The sequence below is a fragment of the Thamnophis elegans genome, chromosome 9, assembly GCF_009769535.1.
Source record: "Thamnophis elegans isolate rThaEle1 chromosome 9, rThaEle1.pri, whole genome shotgun sequence".
Classification (NCBI taxonomy): Eukaryota; Metazoa; Chordata; class Lepidosauria; order Squamata; family Colubridae; genus Thamnophis; species Thamnophis elegans.
Genome location: NC_045549.1, coordinates 56,517,614 through 56,539,487, shown reverse-complemented (window position 1 = coordinate 56,539,487; position 21,874 = coordinate 56,517,614). Strand labels below are relative to the sequence as shown.

The 21,874-nt window shown below is 37.7% G+C and overlaps 1 protein-coding gene across 2 annotated transcripts in view; it reads right to left on the bottom strand.

The window, feature by feature from the left end:
* The window catches only part of TAPT1 (transmembrane anterior posterior transformation 1), an 81,813-nt gene that overhangs the window by 14,132 nt on the left and 45,807 nt on the right, over positions 1–21,874 (bottom strand). Inside the window, exons 5-9 of one of the 2 annotated variants that reach the window (XM_032224456.1) lie at positions 16,785–16,920; positions 13,590–13,687; positions 13,383–13,452; positions 9,544–9,624; positions 217–326 (exon numbers count right to left, since the gene is read on the bottom strand). In XM_032224456.1, coding sequence (XP_032080347.1) covers positions 217–326; positions 9,544–9,624; positions 13,383–13,452; positions 13,590–13,687; positions 16,785–16,920 — 495 coding nt within the window. The remainder of the gene's footprint in view (positions 1–216; positions 327–9,543; positions 9,625–13,382; positions 13,453–13,589; positions 13,688–16,784; positions 16,921–21,874) is intronic. The other variant, XM_032224455.1, reaches the window with a different exon arrangement.

Here is a 21,874-nt window from a genome sequence, read left to right as displayed (position 1 = left end):
GAATAGCCCCAATCTAAGTGTAACTATAATAATTAATTAATTTTGTAAGATCCAATTCCATTAAAAAAAGAAGTATGGTATATTTAGCTATTTTTAATCAATGGGAGTAACTCATGCACAGGTGAGAAAGGCAAGGTAATATTTCCCTCATTTCTTCTATAAAACTTAAAAGCAGATTTGGTCCAATCATTTGGAAATGTTTAAGTATATACTTACATCAGCTGTGATGTCATTGAATTTGGTTATGAAAGCATGTTTCACAATATCAACAGCAACTTCTGATGCAATCACCATGCAGACATCAGGGAACAATACCCACAAATGATCTGTAAAAGAAGGAAGGAATTCACAGGAATAAATTTGGTCTGGAACAAAAAAAAATGATCTAAACACAGATGGAATGTCTTATTTTGCATTCCCCTCAATATATGCAAAATAGAATCCTTAATCCATATTCTTAAAAGCGAAGTCTGAAAATATTTAATAGAATGCCGGCAAAATGTGAATCAGGACCAATTTCCTGACATTATCAGGGTCCTAAATCTGATCAGTACAAGGGTGAAATTGCATATAACCAAAGATACTGAGACGAATTGTGCTCTACTGAATGGAGCAGAGCAAAATACAAGGCATAGTCATTTGTTATAATGTCACTAAAAGCACTTCAGTAACTTGTAAAAGAAGGAATTAAAATTATGTACCAGTCAGAACTTAATATCCAATGGCAATACAAAGATATAAAGAATAAAGTAATAAATAAATAAATAAATAAATAAATATCTGCTGGTTTAAAAAAGATTAATGGAGTTGTTCTATACATAAAGCCTCAACTTAAACCTAAAATACTTATAGCAGATGAACATGGTAGATTTGTAATCATGGAAATTGAACTTAATGGAATAAAATCAATAGTGATTGGCGTGTACAGGTCAAATGATGATAAAAGATTTTTAAAAGAATCTGATGGATCAATTATTACCCTTTTCAAATGAAAATTAGTTTGTGTTGGGGGATTTGAATTGAGTAATTATACCAGTTTTGGATCTACTACTTTGAATCTACTTAAACATTTCCAGGATAAATTACCAAAGACCTTTTTTGAGATGAACAACAATTTAACACTAAAAGATTCATGGAGTATAAAAATGGCTATTCCAGAGAATACACCTTTTTTCAGAAAGACAAATCTTTTTCAAGGATATGAAATGAACTAAAAACCTTGCAAATAAGATTTTAAAAGTAGATATTTTACCTAAATCCTTTTCTGATCATAATTCAGTGCTTTTGGTAGTAGTAGGAAATAGTTTGAACTTCAGATGGAGATTAAATGAATCTATTTTTCAAAAGGAAATGATAGTAAAAGATTCTAAAAAGAAACTACACGAATATCCCAAAGCTGTTTTTTCAGGAGGCAACTGGACTTTCTTGTTTTTTTCTTTTGAAGACTTTTCACTTCTCATCCAAGAAGCTTCTTCAGCTCTGACAGAATAGTGAGGAATGGAAGGAATTATATTCCTTGCAGACAGCTGATAATTTGCATCCTTTTAGAGGCTCCTTGAATTTATCTGTGTCCTCAGGGTCACCTGAATAGTGTTCCTAGTTCCTGCAGTCTGCAATTTTTCCTCTGGAAATCCATTCCTATATGAAATTACACAAATACTTTGATAATAATTTAGGTAAAGGGACAAGTTTAATGCCTGTGTGGGATGCTAGTAAAGCTGTTATGAGGAGTTATTTTATACAGTATAATTGCTTAGAGAAGAAAAAATCCTAGGAAAGACGCAAAAGATACTGAATGAAATCAGACAGAGAAATCAAATTGCAAAAGACACCGACGAATTCTAAAACTTTACATGAAATTAAACTGCTACAACCGTCCATGTTAACAGTATAAGAAATAGAAACAAAACTGAAGTACGCTAAACAAAGACACTTTGAGTTTGCAAATAAATCAGGGAGATGGTTGGCATATAAATTAAGAAAGGAAAGGGAAAAGAGAATGATTGAGAAAATTTTTGAAGGCAGCAATATAATAACAGAAAACAAATTTCTCAAAAAGTCTTTTCATGATTTTTATACTAATTTGTATAAAAGACAGGAGTTAGATATGTCTAATATATAAATATCTTTTAAGACAACAGCTACCTAAATTATCTCATACTCAGAGACAACTTATGAATGATCCAATAACTGCCGTTGAGATATCAGAAGCCATTAAAAAATAAAAACAGGTAAAGCTTCAAGCCCAGATGGCCTTATGAGCCAATACGATAAGTGCTTTGCGGATGAACTTATTCAACCATTAAAAGAGGAAAGATACCTAAAATGTGGAAGGAAGCTAATATTGTGTTGTTACCGAAGGAGGGTCAAGATGTTACAAAGATGAAGAATTACAGAGCAATTTCATTATTAAACAAGAACTATAAATTCTCAGCTAAGCTGCTGAGATTGTTGATCAGAAGGTTGGCCGTTCAGCAGTTTGAATCCCTAGTGAGCTCCCGTGACTTGTCCCAGCTTATGCCAACCTAGCAGTTCGAAAACACATAAAAATGCAAGTAGAAAAATAGGACCACTTTGGTGGGAAGGTAATAGTGCTCCATGCGCCTTCGGCGATGAGTCATCCCAGCCACATGACCCTGGAATTGTCTTTGGACAGCGCTGGCTCTTTGGCTTTAAAACGGAGATGAGCAGTGCCCCAAGACCCAGAAATGACTAGCACACATGAGCAGGTGAATCTTTACCTTTTTATAAACTCTTTGCTCAGTGGTGGGTTCCGGATCCCGTTGCAACCGGTACGGTGCAAGGTAAGCTCGGGCGAGCGGTGGGCCCTCTGGAGCACCATACCGGAACAGTACCCGGTGCTCCCGGCAGGCGCCAGTACGCCCGTACCGGGGCATACGGCCTGCAACCCACCACTGTCTTTGCTGCAATTTTGGCAGAAAGACTAAAGAAGATTATACAAGCATATATACATGAAGACCAATCAGGCTTCCTGCCAAAAAGACAGCTAAGAGATAATGTAAGTATTGCATTGAACATTATTGAATATTTACAATATCAAAATGAGAAACAGGCAGCTTTAATATTTTTAGATGCAGAGAAAGTCTTTAACAATTTAAATTGGGTTTAAAGTGCTAGAAGAAATGGACTTTGGAGAGAACTTTATTCAAGGAGTCAGAGCATGTCACAGAAAGCAAAAATTATCATTAGTGATGATTTAACTAACTCAGGTGAAATTCAAAATGGTAAGAGACAAGGATACCCTTTGTCTCCTTTACTATTTACCTTGGTGTTAGAAGTTTTCAACAGATATGAGGCAAGATGAGAAAATAATGGATATAACTATCAAGAGAGAAGTTTATAAATTGAGGGCATTTGCTGATGATCTGGTTATATTCTTGCAAGATCCAAAAAATAACACAGAATATTTGTTGAGCAAATTAAATGAGTTTGGGATTTTGGCGGTTTTTAAAATCAAGGAACAAAAAAAAAACAATGTTGATTAAAAATATGTCATCTCAAGATAGTGATATATTAACTAAAAAGGGTTTTAAGGTTGAGAAAAAGGTAAAATACTTGGAGGCTTTGTTATAGCAATAGCAATAGCAGTAGACTTATATACCGCTTCATAGGCCTTTCAGGCCTCTCTAAGCGGTTTACAGAGAGTCAGCATATTGCCCCCAACAATCTGGGTCCTCATTTTACCCACCTCGGAAGGATGGAAGGCTGAGTCAACCCTGAGCCGGTGAGATTTGAACCGCTGACCTGCTGATCTAGCAGTAGCCTGCAGTGCTGCATTTAACCACTGCGCCACCTTGGCTCCTGTTATCACCTTGTTGATAAACACATATAAAATTGTTTCAAAATAATTATGTGCCTCTTTGGAATGATATTAAAAAGGACTTACAGTGATGAACATATTATTGCTAAGGTTTATAAAACATTACTGTAACTAAATTTGCAAAGTGAATATGTAAAACATTATTTGATTCAGTGGGCAAAGAATTTTGGATATAATCTGATGCTTAAACAATGGGAAAATATGTGAACAAAAGCTTTAACATTCACATTAAACTATAATTTAAAAGAAAAAATTTATAAGATGTTGTATTGCTAGTATTTAACACTCAATAAGTTATTTAAAATGTATAAAGGTATTTCAAATTAATGTTGGAAATGTAAACGTAATGATATGATCTTTTTTCATTTATAGTGGACATGCAATAAAACAAAGAAATTTTGGAGTAAGATTCATATTTTAATGCAGAAAATTCTTAAAATAAAGATAAAGATGAAACCAGAAACTTTTCTACAATACAATAGCAGAGTTGGAAGGGACCTTGGAGATCTTCTAATCCAACCCCCTTGCCTAGGCAGGAAACCCTATACCGTTTCAGACAAATGGCTATCCAACGTCTTCTTAAAGACTTCCAGTGTTGGGGCATTCACAACTTCTGGAGGCAAATTATTCCACTGATTAATTGTTTTAACTGTCAGGAAATTTCTCCTCAGTTCTAAGTTGCTTCTCTCTTTGATTAGTTTCCACCCATCGCTTCTTATTCTACCCTCAGGTGCCTTGGAGAATAGCTTGACTCCCTCTTCTTTGTGGCAACCCCTGAAATATTGGAACACTGCTATCATGTCTCCCCTAGTCCTTCTTTTCATTAAACTAGACATACCAAGTTCCTGCAACTGTTCTTCATGTGTTTTATTCTCCAGTCCCTAATCATCTTTGTTGCTCTTCTCTGCACACTTTCTAGAGTCTCCAATCTTTTCTACATCAAAACTGAATGCAGTATTCCAAGTGTGGCCTTACCAAGGCATTATAAAGTGGTATTAACACTTCACATAATCTTGATTCTATCCCTCTGTTTATGCAGCCTAGACCTGTGTTGGCTTTTTTGGCAGCTGCTGCACACTGCTGGCTCATATTTAAATGGTGGTCCACTAGGACTCCAAGATCCCTTTCACAGTTACTACTATTGAGCAAGATACCACCTATACTGTACTTGTGCATTTCGTTTTTGTTGCCTAAATGTAGAACCTTACTCTTTTCACCATTGAATTTCATTTTATTAGATAGTGCCCAATGTTCAAGTTTGTCAAGATCCTTCTGTATCTTAAGCCTATCTTCTGGAGTGTTGGCTATTCCTGCCAGCTTGGTGTCATCTGCAAATTTGATGAGTTCCCCATTTATTCTCATCCAAATCATTGATGAAGATGTTGAAGAGTAAAACAGAGCCTTGGGGTAGTCCACTGTATACTTCCCTCCATGTAGATGCTGTTCCATTGAGGACTACACGTTGAGTGTGGTTGGTCAGCCAATTACGAATCCATCTGGTGGTGATGCTGTGCAACCCACATTCTTCTACCTTATCTAGTAGTAGGTTATGGTCTACTTTATCAAACGCTGTACTGAAGTCCAAGTAAACTATATCGACGGCATTCCTCTGGTCCACTAATTTTGTCACATTGTCAAAGAATGCAATAAGATTGGTCTGGCATGATCTGTTTTTGACAAACCCTGTTTTGGCTATTACTTTGTTTGCTTCTAGGTGTCCGCTAATTCGTTGCTTGATTATCTTTTCCAGAATCTTTCCTGGTATTGAGGTCAGGCTGATGGGTCTGTTGTTTCCTGGATCTGTTTTTTTTTCCCTTTTTTGAAGATGGGAACCACATGAGCTCTTTTCCAGTTGTCTGGTAGTTCCCCTGTGCTCCAGGATCTCTGAAAGATATAGTTCAGTGGTTCTGAGATCTTGTCTGCCAGTTCCTTCAGAACCCTGGGATGTAATCCATCCAGTCCTAGTGATTTGAACTCGTCTAGAGTAGATAGGTGCTCATTTACCATTTTCTTCCCTATTTCAACTTGTGTTCCTAATCTGATTTTTGTGGTATTGTTTTTGATAGAATGGACTGTTTTATCCCTTTGTGTAAAGACAGATGCAAAAATGAGTTAAATAGTTCTGCTTTCTCCCTGTCCTTGTCACCTTCTTGCCACTTTCTCCCAGCAATGGATCAATTGTTCCCTCAACTTTTTTCTTGTTTTTAACATACTGGAAGCAGCTTTTTTGGTTATTTTTTACTTTTGTGGCAAGCCTTTCTTCATTGTGAGCCTTAGCTTTCCTCATTTCATTTTTACAGGCTCGGGCTATTCGCTTATTCTGCCTTAGTTATGTCCCCCCCTTTCCACTTTTTATACTTATCTTTTTTGTCTTTCAATTTGTCAGAGAGGTCTTTATGCAACCATGCTGGTTTCTTGTGGGAACTCCTATTTTTCTTCTTCATTGGTATTGTGCTAGACTGGGCTTTTGTAATTTCATTTTTCAAAATTTTCCAAGCTTCTTGAGTTGTTTTCCCTTTGAGGATTCTCATCCATGGAATTCTTCCCAAGCTCTCTCTGAGTTTATTGAAAGTAACTCTCTTAAAGTCCATGACTCTAGTTTGACTTTGTTCTACTACTTGGGTTTGCATAATGTCAAATTCCAATATTGCATGGTCACTTGGCCCCAGGGTTCCTGTGGCTTCAACACCTTCTATAATTTCCTCTCTGTTAGTGAGAATTAAGTCCAATATGGCTGATCGCCTTGTTCCTTTCTCTACTTTTTGGGAAACAAAGTTGTCTGCTAGGTTTGTTAGGAACCTGTTGGATCTTCCACTTGGTGCAGAGTTTGTTTCCCAGTTGATGTCAGGGTAGTTAAAATCCCCCACTACTATAGTGGTGTGCTTCCTACATACCTTAGTTAGCTGACTAGAAAAAAGTTCATCTACTTCCTCTGCTTGATTGGGTGGCCTGTATTATAGACCTATGGCAATGTCATCCCCCCTCAACCTTTAATATTGACCCAAATGCATTCAAGATAGTTCTCATTATTGTTGTGCTCTATTTCTGTAGAGATGTAGTTATTTCTTATATAGAGAGCAACTCCACCTCCTTTTTTATTTGGTCTATTTCTTTTAAATAATTTAAATCCTTCTAGCTGTATGTTCCATTTGTGGATTTCATCCCACCAAGTTTCTGTAATGGCAACAATATCGTATCTGCCTTCATTTACTTGAATTTCTAATTCATCTTGTTTATTCACCTCATACTCTGTGCATTGATGTATATACATTTGAGTCCATTTTGATTGACCCTGTGTTTACTGTCTACATAACCTGTGTTATGTCTGACTGCCCCTATTTTCTTGCCACTTGTATGATTCATGCACATGGTATGGCATTCACTATTAAATGCTTGGTTTTGCTTGACAGCAGGAGTGATAATCATACCCGCACAAACATCTGTGTTACATGCACTGATAACCCTATGAGTTTTAGATTGCTGGGGACAGAAATGTTCTGTATCAATTAATTCTCTGTCCCTGCTGTTCAGTTTTAATGTTTATCCAGAAAAATCTGTGAATTTAATGCTAAGTAACTCAGTCCCTTTCTTGGGTGGGTGCAAACCATCTCTTTTGTACAGTTTTTCATTGGGCCAGCTGCAGACATGACTAATAAAGCCAAAGCCTTCCCTTTTACACCACTCCTTTAGCCACACATTAAACTCTGCTACATGCTGGCCCTTCCTTTTTGTTCCTTATATACTGGTAAAACCTCTGAAAAGATAAGCCTACAACCTACACTGCTAAGTTCATACCCAAGCTCTGGAAATCATTCTTAACAGAAATTATATCTTTTTGGGACAGATCATTTGTGCCAAAATGTATAATAGCATCAACATCACAGTCCTTACTTGCATTCTTGACTATCTTAAGAATACGCCTCTTGTCTCTGCTGGCAGTAGCACCTGGCAGACACCTGACCTCTTTTAAAACCTCCATATCCTTTCCTAAATTTACATCCCTTACGAATGAATCACCAACCAGAAGGTGACTTCTCTTTTTACATACCTTGATCTTCTTGTGCGACTGATGTGTGATACCTGGGTCCCCATTTCGCCTTTCCAAAGAAAGTTCTTCATGTTGGACCACGGTCCCCTGCTTATTTGAGTCATCATTATCACAACTACCTTGACCTGTCTCCTTAGTGTCCCCATTAAGGTCAGCAAGGGCACTATATCTGTTATGCTGGGTCACAGCAAAAGCTTTGTGTTTATGGTTCACAGCTCTCACCCTGCTAGATCTCACGGTTGTCCAGACTACTCTTCTCCTGCAGAATCTTTGTGGTAGAGGGAGCTGATAGCGTGGCATCTCCATAGTGTGGAATGGCCAAATTGGGCACCTAATTTCTGCTTGGAGAGCACAGATTAGAGATTCTAGATAGGTAGTCTGTCTATGTAGACTAGTAATTTGTTTATAAAGGGGACAGTATCCAAATTTGAAAAGAGTACTGCGAAAGACAGGTGCAAAACAGCTATTACATTGAACTAAGTCGGTCATTTTGAAATAAAATAAAATCACAATTTTAAGCGCACTAATCTAGAATGTATTATTGCTATTTTGGTTTATCGATATATGATTTGCGTGCCGTTAGCTCCAATCACCAGCCTCAGGAAAGTTCAAATGAAATGGAGTTAAAGGGCCACTATCTACTCCTCTTTGTCTCTCTGATTTCCCCCCCTGTAGCCAGCAGCTCCAATCACCAGCCTCAGGAAAGTTCAAATGAAATTGAGTTAAAGGGCCACTATCTACTACTCTTTGTCTCTCTGATTCCCCCGCCCCCTAGCCAGCAGCTCCAATCATCAGACTCAGGAAAGTTCAAATTAAATGGAGTTAAAGGGACACTACCTACTCCTCTTTGTCTCTCTGATTCCCCCCTTGTAGCCAGCTGCTGTGTTTCTTTTCTTCTGGATTTAATGGAAAAAGACTTAGAAAAGAAAATTTGGAATTTGATCTTATATATGTTGATGGCAGCATGACAACTGTATGCCCCCAAATGCAAGGACATTTTGATTCCCACCACGGATGAATGGCTACAGACGTTGATGAGCTGGCAGAGATACCTAAAGTGACTGCTTTGATTAAAGAAAAGAATATAAGTAGTTTTGTTGCTTCTGGACATTGTGATTGAACTTTTTGGGTTTCACTGATTAGATTGATTTGTTGTTATAGAAATGGCTAGTTTATATTATTTTGGAAAAGTAAAAAGTTGAGATTCAATGTTGATGCTTTATTCTACTGCAACAGAGGGAGTTGGAAGTTCCTCCCCTCTTCACTTTTCTTTCTCCTTTCCCTCCCCACTGTGTCCTATTATTTGCTTTCATATTTTTGTATTTTATTCTATAATCTAATAAAATGTTTAAATACACAGTACAAAGAAATAAAAAATAAAGTTAAAAATAAATTAAAATTAAATGAAAAAAATAAAGGAAACAACCTCATTTTATTATTGCAACAAACAAATACATGTTTGACAATTAATATATATGAACATCAGCAAGTATTGCGGGCCCAACTGGCAAAAGAAAGCTCAGAACTGTATTGGTTGGAAACATACAGAAGAGGCCGTCATCCTGTAGTGGATAGACAATGGCTAATATGATGATGATAATATATGAACATATCTGGAATATTTCATTTTAACGTTTATGTCTAAAGTATTTACCTGGGTTCCATGAAAATTGTTCCATATTTCTTAGGCAAACTATCAGTAACAGCACATAATTGGTGAATCTCTCTTTGATATCTAAAATAATGATGACAGTAATAATAGTAATTATCTCTTAACTCTACATAAGTTTCCACTTTCCTAAAAGCCTACTATACCGAAGATCCAGTAGGAAGGCAAACAAACCACTCATAATTTCATACAGGTAGTCTTCAACCTACGACTTTAATGGAGCCTACCCATTATAGTTGCAAGTGATGACAACTGTTGAAACAACCTTGTTTAATAACTCCCCCTGCTCTCCCTAATGCCACTGTTAAATAAACACAGACTGTTAAGCCAGCACAGGGTACCCCATAGGTGAGGGAGGCCTTGGGAGGCCCATCCACCCAGCTGGGTGTAAAAAGGGGGCAGACAAACAGCAAAAAGCTCTGCAAAGCCAAAAATAGCCCAGCAAGTGGGAAGACCCCAGCTAGATTACATTACAATGCCAGAAAGCTTTCCAAGCAAGGCTCCATGCTTAGGTAATGAAACCATCCTCAACAACGGATAGAGTGGATGGAGGGAGGAGTAGAAGGAAAGATAGGAAGGAGAGGAGAAAGGAGAGGAATAGGAGAAAGGGAAAGGCAGAGGAAGAATGGGAGGGAATGTAAGAGTAGGAAAGAGGGGAGGAATGGGAAGAAGAGGGGAAGGGTAAAGGGGAGGAAGGGGAAGGAGAGAAGGGAAAGGAGAGGAGGAAGGAAGGAGAGAAGAAAGAGAAGAAAGGGGGGGTAGGAAGGAGGGAGGGAAGCAAGGAGGGAAGGAAGGAGGGAAGGAAGGAGAGAAGGAGAGAAGGAAGGAGGGAAGGAAGGAGAGAAGGAGAAAAGAAAGGAGGGAAGGAAGGAAGGAGGGAAGGGGAAGGAGGGAGGGAAGGAAAGTGAGTAGGAGAGAAGAAACGAGGGAAGGAAAGAGGGAGGGAGGGAAGAAGAAGTAGGACCGTTGTAAGATAAGATGGATCTATGGGATGTTAAAAAAGCAATCTTCAAGTATATTGTTAACAGTAGGGAAAAATTGTTATAAATACATATTATTAATAACATAATAAATTCTGTGAATTGTGGGGGGGGAAAAGAAAAAAAAGAAACCATCCTTATGGGCTGGATCTCTTCTGAGATTAATTAACTGGTCATCAGGAGACTGGCTCATGGCTTTTGCTAGCTTTGAGGAAGTCAGCTGCCTAGATGCAAAGGCAGCAGCTGCAGGACCAGCTTCCCAAAACTTTTCACTTAACCCACAGCCAGAAACCCACATTTCTTAAAAGACAGTCGACAGGCAGGAAAAAGCATGGAAACCTTTGGAAAACATTTTGCTGCCCATCTGGCTGCCTTTAGGACCCAGCTTCTGCCAGGGCCGTTTGGTGCAAATTTGTGCAATAGCTGCTTTTTCTTTAGAGCTAAACTTTTTCTTCAGTTCCTCAAGGCAAAAAGTTGCAGAAAGATTCTGTTTCCTTCCTTTCCTCTATTCTTCAGCCTGGCAGTGACTTATTAAGGTAAATAATTTATAGAGTTTGCCACCCTTTCCAGGCTTGCAGTAAATTTAGCAAATTAAGTGGTTAAAAGGATTGGAGGGGGTCAAGATTGTTGGTTGGGCCAAACTGATACTGAATCAATGGCTTTCAAAAATTTGTAACATCTTGCATGACTTTTAAAATGATAAATGGATTTGCATATTCTTATGAATAAAATGAGAGTTACCATACTTGAGTTTCAGAAATCCAAGTTCTCAATTCTGGGCTGCTGTTTATAGGTTCTTTGGATTTTGCAATTGATACAGCAGGCCAAGCAAACCCATTAAATATCTATAGCTAAATGACATAGTTTTGACAGTTGTATATGTCAAGTTAGCCGCCATTTAGATCTTACTCTAAGACAGTGGTTCCCAATGTGGGGCCAATGCCACACGGGGAGGGGAGGATTTGATTTTTAATGGGGCAATTAAAAAATGAGCTATTAACTGAATTTTTTGAAAGCTCGCTAATTGTTCTTATATATTTGTGATGAAACAGCTGTTGTTTCATTTACCTATTGTTGTCTTTGTTAAAGTGCATTTCCTAGGGCATGGTTTGAAAAAGATATATCAACGGGGGGGGGGGGAGCAACTGCCAGCCAATCAGATGTATTCCCACTAAGGATCATGAGACAGGCAGAGTCTCTCTCTCTCTCTCTTTCCTGTGGGCTTTGCTGCTGGGTGACTGCAGGGAGAGCTGTTCTGTGGGGAGACAGAGTGGATGGCTGCTGGGGGAAGCCCAGCAGTGAGCATACAGAACCAGGACCCAAGCTTAATTAGAAATTGTCAGATTTACAGTTACTTTTAGTCTGTGTTTTCCCAGGCTATGTTTTACAAGACCTTTCCTCTCAGAGCAAACTGGGGCTGGACCACGCATGCATAGGCCTTGCCAGGCGTGTGTGATTACCTCCACCTACTAAAGTACCAAAGCATTTCCCCACTAAGCTGCGGGTTCAAATAGAGTGGGAGAGTAGGGGGGGGATCATAGGTTAGAACCTCCCTTTCTTCATGACAATCTTATTATTCATAAATTAAGCAAAGAATGTTTTTAAAATTTCCTTTGGGTGAGACAGAAATTAAATACCTAAATCCAACCTATTTTGCAAGAAAACTGCTGTTACCATTCCCATCTTCATATTTAGCTGAATGTGGCTTTTGTGCTGTAAATGATTTGCTACTGAAGAAAAGAAATTGACTGGATATCACTGACCAAGGAGACTTGAGAATGAAACTTACTAAATTGGAGTCTACTTAACTACTTAAGTAGACTAAAGCTGCAATCCTACAATTTTCCTGGGAGTAAGCTCCATAGAAGACAATGGTACTTACTTCTGAGGAGACATGCATAAAATTGTGTTGTAAATATGATCTTGAGGTGAGCTCAAATTGTATTTTGAATTTGTTAGGCACCTTTATTTTAAGATGTATAGTAATTAATATGATCAAAGTATTACAAAAAACTTTCATTAAAATTATTCTATATTTATGCATTTCAATTCTCTTATATGTTTTGAAACTGCTGTTTTTTCATATCCTTTCATACTATTATTTTTTAAGTTCCTCAGTACTTCTACTGTCTTTTGTTCTTTTATTTTTCTCTTTCATGGAGATGCCATGTTCTTTGGAACCTTGTTTAAACCAAGTTAATGGCCTTTTAGGCTTCCTCTGTGTAAGTAGGAGTTCACTTTTTGAATAGTAAGAATTATATGTCGGGGAGGGGGGGGGGACAGGATTTTAGAGATGCTTAGGTGGGGCAGGTTAGGAACCACTGCTCTAAGCTAAAGGTAATGATTCCCCTTGCACATATGTGCTAGTTGTTCCTGACTCTAGGGGGCGGTGCTCATCTCCGTTTCAAAGACTTTGCTATCCGAAGACGTCTCTGTGGTCTATTTGCATTTTTACATGCATTTAAACTGCTAGGTTGGCAGAAGCTGAGACAAGTAACAGGAGCTCACTCCGTTATGCGATGCTAGGGATTCGAACTGCCAGCATTTCTGATCAACAAGCTCAGCGTCTTAGCAACTGAGCCATCACATCCCTCTAGATCTTACTCTAGTGATTTCCAAATTTCCTTTAGAGGAATGAGATTTGAGAGCCTTCTGACTTTGCCCACCCATGGATTTAAACATTTGTGACCCCTCTCTAAGTTGCTTGTGCTCATCCACACTCATCCCAGATCACAGCCCACAATCTAGAATCTGTACAATTCAGTGTCACTAAATCAACCTCAGATTTTAGACTTTTACACATAGAAAGTAGTATTAATGGCTATCATCCAAAAATATACATACCACTGTTTGACATCTGAAATAAATTGTTCTTCTCAAATTTCTTGAAAACACTTCCTTTTATTTCCACAAACTGCATTTTAAAGAAAACAAATTCCCATTTTAGGCAAATCTGGATTTAAAAGAACATTTCTACAAAACCAAATTATTACTTCTTAAAAACATCAATAGTGACAGATAAGACTTGCATTAGATCTTTCTAACACTTACATTGTTAGACATCATGATAGTAAGAAGTGATTTATTGTGGGAGTTGAAGGCTACATTGAGTGTTGTTGCTTGGACCATAATAAGGATAGCATGCAAGACTGTAGTCACATACATTAAGGAAAAAATTTTTTTACCAGAAAATATTAGTCTGAATTTCAAGATCCCCTCAATAATCAGTAGAGTCTGATATTTCACCAAGCTCTACTAAACAATACACTCAAAAGTTTCCCTTAACTGTTGATTCCAGCATGCAATAAAAGTTCCTTTCTTCAATGCATGATTCAAGTAAAACTGTCAAAAGAAAGGGTTCTGCATAGTAATGAATATTGGCCAGTAAATAGTAATTAAACACAATATATTTCTTTACATTAGCTGTAGATTCTTCACATTTACTGTATATATATTTCCAAATTGTTCATTCCCCTTATTTTATCTGATCATGAAGTTTTGTATTTCTCTTCTATACATTCCAATTTTCTAATATTCAAATATTCTAAATTAAAAAAATAGCTAGAGCATAGAAGAATTTGTGTGGTGGGATAGATCAGAAAATAAGAACAACAAACGTCTTTGTAAGTTGTTGCTGATTCATGAACCAATTCCGACAAGGAGTCACTATTGTTTATGGCATAAATATTAATTTATTCTTTCCATGAAAAATATTTGTAAGAAATATTTGCTGTGATTATAGATAGCAAATGAAATAAAAGAGTCAACAAGACTTGTGAAAGCTAACAATACAATAATTTCTGCGATAGAATTGCCCCCAGAAGATTTCACAATGGTCAAAAGTTTCAAGTAGACATTTTCATATGTCTATATCCTTTTCATCTTCAGATACCCCTACACCATGGCAGACAACAGTGATGTGCAAATCCTTTGTAAGCCACCATGGTTTTTCTGCCCCCAAACTCTTATAGCATCTTCCCTATCTGTTCCTGGCTGTGACTGAATGGTTGGGCACACTTTGCCACTTTGGTCTGCTGGAAAAAAATCAAAGCATCGGTGTGTAAATATGTACACCAATGGAGACAGCCAGGAGCAGTTCATGAATCTGGGAAAAATGCAACTGTTTCAATGATCTGTTCATTGCAAAGCATGTTTCTTGATTTGTATATGGATAATTTTACTGTAAAAGTCATGTGGGGGCACTCTTTACCAGTCTTATAATTTAGTTTTATATTTTAATTAAATACAGAGGCCGCTTTTCCATGGGACTCACATGGCATAACTAAAGAAAATATGACACCAAAACAAAGATACCAATGAAACAATTTAAGTAACGAAACAAGTGAAAATGTTAGCAATAAGAAAAAGTAAAACAAAAATATAGCACCATCAAACCAGCATACCAAAAGTATCCTTTCCCAGAAAAGAGAAAAGTTGCTAATTTTTTCATATAAAGGAAGAATGAGAGTACAACACAAAGAATTATGCATGCTTATTTTAATATAGCAAAACCATGGTTTTGGATTACCCATTGATGGGCTGTCTGTTAAAATAAAGCAAGATCATGGCACACACTTGAAAGTAAATCAGGAAAACTGTAATTGTGGAGTCTGTCTGGCAAGAACAAAGAATGCTTATCCACAGGATATATGCATGTGTAAAGCTTGTAGCAGTTCTGGGCAGTTAGAAAATTGATAAAAATAACAAGATTTAGGCAACTTGCAGACCTCAGCTAAAAGTTAGTAACAGAGATAGCCTGCAGCAAATGAAATGCGTATTACAAAAATCCTGGGACATTAATTAGCCAAGGCTTAGGAATAGGGACAGGTAGAGACCAATAGAACAAATTGTAGAATTATTACTAAAATGTTTATTAGATGATATTTCTTATTATCTTGCCTTGTCCCACCTTCTCTTTTGGTGAAAATGTATAAAGCTTACTTAATCTTTTTTTCTTGGCATTTGGGCCAGGAGCCCTTTTCCTTGGAGTACTCCAATAAAAAGCAACCAGAAAACCTGCACCTCATATCTGGCATCCATCATTGGCTTCGGCACCAGGCTCTTCCCTATATTGAGGACAACACTATTTTATCAGCTCTGACGGTGCACATGGCTGAAATGGATTTGAGTTTGCCTTCTTCAGAAGAAACTGAAACTATTTTAGATCATAAGTCATTTAATTATTAAGTTGAGTGCTTCTTGATGACATATCAAAGAGAAGTTTGAAAATTAAGCAAATAAGAAGGATGAAGAAAAGCTTTTATTTGTTGGCATTAATCAAGGCAGCATTGAGGAAGAGTACTAAATGTTATATAATATACCAGGCAGCCTATTATAAGTAAACTCCAAAACTTCAATCATCATTGAAATGCTTCTAATACATGCCAAAATTGTTTATCATCCAAGAATAATCTGTAAAGTATGTTATTTATGGATGGACAGGTTTAAATAATGTGTAAAGGCCTTTTGAAACTAAGTTAAATGAAGTATTTTGAATTAGGATTAGCAACCTAGAGATTTAGCACAGCCAGTGAGCAAGCTGGACTGTGAAAAAAAGTACCACTTTAGCCACTGCTAACATGTGTCTCAGATAATAATGAGACTGGAACCCACCAAGCTGAACAGTTAGTCCTTTACAGGAACAAAAGCACATCCACCCGTTTTTTTCTTACTTATGCAGGTTTTCCAACACAGAGAACCCCGTTTGTGTCTTCAGGGAAAGCTTTAACTCTCCTTCATACTCCTCAAATCCAGTCAACTATTCAATAGTTCCCTCAATTCTCATGGGGTCTTTTGATGGAAAAATAATTAGTAAGTTTTCAAGAATCTTCATTTTTATTTTGTAAGAACAATTCACAGAACCCGTTAAAATAGCTTTTAAACTTCTGTTTACACTTCTGTTTACCTTTGTAAAGGTTCAGAATAACTATTCTATTTATATTGACTACTGCCGTTTCTTCTAAGGTCATACAGCTACCACATATGACCAAGGAAAGGAGAATCAGTGATGCCTAGATTTGTTTGTACAGTGGAATGAAGAAATTGCCTCATAAAACTGTACATCCTAGGAAAGAATCAGTCCAGAGAAAATAGGCTGCCATTCTATTTTTTCCTTGCAAACTAAGTTTTTCAATTTACTGTATTATTAGAGCTCCTTTGTTTCCTTTCCGGATTTGTTGCCCTCCTTACACTTTTATAAATTTTTGAAACTACGTACACAGATCCTGAAATAACACAAAAGGATACAGACATACAGCACTGCCATGAAGAAATGGGGAATGACCCCTATGTGTGCTCTTTTCCTTTCTTTTGGTTCTGTTGCAGTCCAATAGAGAGCATCCAAGATATCTTGTCCAAAAGATGAAAATAAACGATCAGCTACCTAAAGAAATGTACATGGGCATTCAAAAGGTTAATTTAATTTTGCAGCTTGGTTCTCTTAAGCAAAAGTTAATTGACTAGGGCCATAATGCAAATCCATTTGTAGGTTAAGATACAACAACAGTGTATGAACAAACTTCGGGGTGCAGACTTTTGAATTATTACGTTGCCTATTGCATTTTTTACACATCAGCATTGAAAATAATTTTAATCATTTAAGATTATTCAGAACAAAAACAGCACAAAGTTTTTGACCTGCCTCGCCATTCCTTCAAAAAAGTGTAGACTCTGGTATTTCAGAAGGAATCTTTTATTGAAAAGAAGTGAAAGCAAATCAATATCAAAAGCATGCTCTGGGACCCTCAGGCTATACAATCCATGATAAAGGGACTTAGGAACCCCTCCTAATGTGGATTCCCACCAATCCACAGTTGTGAAGATGTTTTTGTACCGGCCTCTCTGAGAAACAGATAAGCAGGGATTCAAACCATACTACTTCCCCCCCTTCCTGCATCCTCTAAGAAGTGAGGATTTTCCGGACCTCTGAGGCTGGTTATAAATTGGGCAAAAGGTTAGGTAAATATGCAATGCAAGACATAGAAAGGAGAAAGAACAAAATGCATCTGACAGAACCTAGTATCTTGGTACAAAGTTTTCACTGGTTAGGGAAGCCCAGTTTTTCATCCTTGATTGTCTTTCTGACCTAGTTCTGTCATTAAGCTTGCACAATTACTTTCACAATGAGATTTCAATTTTATTATGCTTTGTCTTGATTACAGTAATTGTTCCCTCTATGTAACTTTAAGAGAAAGCTCTCTTGTAGCTTTTCTACTATGTTACTCTGGATATAATTATGCATTAATTTCTTTCTAACTTTCTACTTAGACACATTACATCTACCTTTGCTAAGGAGCTGTGCTATTTTTTAGTCATAGCATGATGTTTAAAACATATAGTCATATTCTTCGCCCCAGTTAGATCTATTCAACTTAAACATGCAACTCTGAAAATATTCAAGAGGCCTGTGTTGCTATGAATCAGAGGGAATATCAGTACTAGAATAACCCTATAATTAAGTGGACAGCCTTAACAGAAACAATTAATTTAAATCCACGTGGAAATACTGGCCTCATTGGTTAGACACATCTTCTGAAACTGAGTACTGGAGCAAGGATATGTGTGTGTGTGTGTATGTATAATATTCAAGTCCATCAGTATAATCAGGAGTGTAGCAACAAAGCTAAATGTTGGCTGGGGAATTGTGGGACTTGAAGTTCACACATCTTCAAGATGTCAAAGGTTGAGGACTTCCGGTTGACATCACGGCGATCTTAGACACAGGGAACAGGTCTCTGTGTTCTCTGTACTGAGTTCTTCCTGGTTGTGGACCAAAGCTGCCCTGTAGGAGTGGTGAACCAAAGAGGGGCACCCTGTGAGGTCAAAAAGAGTTGCAGCTCTCCTGTCTGAACCTGGTTTTTTTTTCTTTCCCTCTCAGCCATGGCAAGAAGAACAGACAGCCTAAAGATGGCTGCCACAAAGCTGGGACAACCGAAGAACAACTAAGACTGGTGCTGGAACAAAGTGGGTTCTGGAACTGGGGGAGGGGATTTTCTGTTTGCTTTAAATTTAACCCCAAGGGATAATTTAGAATTATCTGCTCAGAACTATGTATTAAAGGGGTGTCTAGGCATTCTGAGAAAACACTAGACTGGAAATGGAAGAGAAAAATAATAAAATTTGAAATATACAGGAAATTGGACTCTTAAATTGGGAAGAAGTGGTATTGGGAAGGCATTTTAAAATGCTGGAATATTTTATCTACAAAACTTATTCTGCTTTTATAATTGTTTTACAACTAGAAATAACGATCGACTAACAATACTGAAATTTAAGTGGAGTGTGCACCTGCTGACAAAGGGGAAAACTACAAATTTAGAAATACCTATATGAAGGCGAGGGAAAATCCATGGGATTATTTTCAGTTACCCAATGACTACTGGAGACCCAAATATGAAAATGAGGAAACTATTTAATTAAAGGGACACTTGAATGTTATGACAGAAGATTGAACCTGCAAAGAGGATGTAAAGAGGTTTTTGATAATCTTTGGGACTATTTAAATGGGACTGAGTGTTTAAGGACGGGATATAAAGAACTGGGATTTGTGCACTCCTAGAAGGGAAATTTAAGACTGAATAAATAGTTCTTGGATTGTTCGACAAAAATTGAATCCTTTAAAACAAAATAAGATATTTTATAAGGAAGAAATTACAAGAATTTCAAGGAGATGGGTTCGCTTTTTCAAAATACCAAAGACATCGTAGAGAAAGGATTTAAGGAGATTACAGAATAAAATGGAAATATCATACGAGGAAGGATAGGTAAAGACCAAAATGCCCAGGAAAGGGAGGATTCAACCGAAGAAATGAAGGAAGAAGACAAAGAGATGACAATAATGAAAATAACAGCGATTGATGAATTAAACCAGGGAGAAAATATATTAAGAGAGTTGAAAGATATGTCTGAAAGAGAGACAGAGGTCTGGGTAGAAACTTTAGGGTTGGGGCTAGGCAGTGGAAGAGGGTAGAGGTGGGAGAAGTACCAAGATTGATCATCCAAGAAGTAGATACAAACAGAAATAAAGATTTAAGGGAGAAATTTGGCAGGCAAGTAAAAAAAAAAAAGCATAGTAAATTGTTGTGGCCCAGCAGGATCCGGTTGAGCTGCTGATGGACTCTGATAGCAAGGAATCATATGAGTCTGCCCTGGACAATGTGGAGGACCCTGGGCAGGGTTCAGACTCAGAGCAGGGACCAGAGAGGCTGGCCGGCCAACAGGAGGTGCCTGAGGCATGGAGCAGTGGGGAGGCTCAAAGGCAGTTTGTCCCTGATGCTAGATTGAGAAGGGCTGAGAAATGGAAGCAACTCCGTAGGCAGACTCACAGAAGATGATTAAGCACAGGTGGTTGTTGATTGGTCCCTCCCAAGAGAGATTATAGGTGAGTTGTTGGGAGGGGACATTTGCAGGAAACAATCATTTGAGTTAGTAGTTAAGAAAATCTATCTGTGTATTCTAGCTGTGCCTGTTCATTTGTACGTTGCTTCGTTTGAACTATCTGGGTTGCTGCAGAGCTACTCTATTGAACATGAGTTGCCTGGGCCCTCAGCCAAAGGATTCGTTGAATTGATTCGTAATTGAACAGTGGCAAACAGCCACGCCTGTGTTCTGGTTTATTCACAGGCCGGCGGAGTCAGAACAGTTTGTTTCCTGCCCAAACAATTTACATTAAGCCACCATGGAACAGCCCCCTGCTGAAAACGCTCAATTGGCACAGCAGGTGGCCTTGCTGGCCGGCCAGATAGCTCAACTTCAAGGGCATGCTATTCCCCCCAAGCCTCGGAGGAAATGTCCGGTTGCCATGCCTGATAAGTTTGACGGAACCCAAGCCATGTTTCCAGCTTTCTTGGGACAATGCCAGCTCTTTATCAGCCTGAGATCGGAGGACTTTCCCACTGACTGGGCTAAAGAGGGATTTATCATCAGCTTACTCTCCAGCTCCGCAGCTCATTGGGCTACCCCTTTGTTGGTCCAATCTAGCCCTTTGTTGGACAATTTCAGGGGTTTTTGTGATCACCTCAGACTCATGTATGAGGACCCCATTAAGGAGGAAACAGCCACCAGACGTCTCAAGACACTGAAGCAGGGCCGGGGTTCCTTGCAGGACTATGTTCCTTATCTCTCTCTCTCTCTTTTCTTTTTTTTAGGTAGGTGACATGATTAGAAGTTAGATAGGACAGAAGGAAAAATATTGTAATAAAGGGTGACATGATTATGAAAGCTATAATTAATGATAGAAAAAAGAGAAAGGAATACTAGTACATATATTTTTATTTAACAAAATGGAAGTAATGACAAGAGATTGCAACCTATTATAAATGTGTATTATTATTAGAAATACATAAGTTGAATGAATGTAATAATTACGATTAACTTTACTAATTTTATTTGTATTAGAATATATGATACCCAGGTGCCACTGTTCACGCATTGATTTTATATATTTATAAAAAATAAAAAAATAAAAACACTTGGAAAAAAAAGATGCCAAAGGTTGAGAAACACTCCCTAACTACTACATCGCTGTTGTCTTTTTCCTTTATCTGCAACTCTGCAAGACTGTGGTCAAAGATGCATCTAGCTTACAGAGTTGTTGAGAAGTACTATTTTGGCACTCTCATGTGTTGAAGCCTCTTTTAACCTTTGAATCTCTGCATAATTTTTTTTTAAAGGTAAAAAACCAAGATGTATTCTTTCTAAATGAAATAAGAGTAATAATTAACAGTATCAGAGTCAGAAGGGGCCTTGGAGGTCTTCTAGTCCAACTCCCTGTCTAGGCAGGAAACCCTACACCACTTCAGACAAATGGTTATGCAATATCTTCTTTAAAACTTTGAGTGTTGGAGCATCCACAACCTCTGGAGGCAAGTTCTTCCACTGATTAATTGTTCTAACTGTCAGGAAATTTCTCCTTAGTTCTAGATTGCTTCTCTCCTTGATTAGTTTCCACCCATTGCTCTGCCCTCAGGTGCTTTGGAGAATAGAATTATTGGCCTCAAGTTGAGAAAAGAATTCATTTGTTTACCAAAGAATTTGTTTCTTTTGAACATAATTTGGATAAAAAGCAAGAATGAGTTCAACTCAGCATTTGACCCTGAATTAGGTCATTGTCAGAATCATCTATTTTACAAGAGCTATGCATTGATAACCTTCTAAATCCCAAAGAAGCTTTTTCAGGAAGCAACTGGACTTTCTTGTTTATTTTTTTCCACCACTTTGTTGAGAATGGAAGGATTTATACTCCTTGCAGACAACTGGTCATTTGCATTTTTGAAGAGAGTCATTGAGGCCACTTGGAGGTTTATCTGTGTCCCCAGGGTCACCTGAGTGCAAATAGC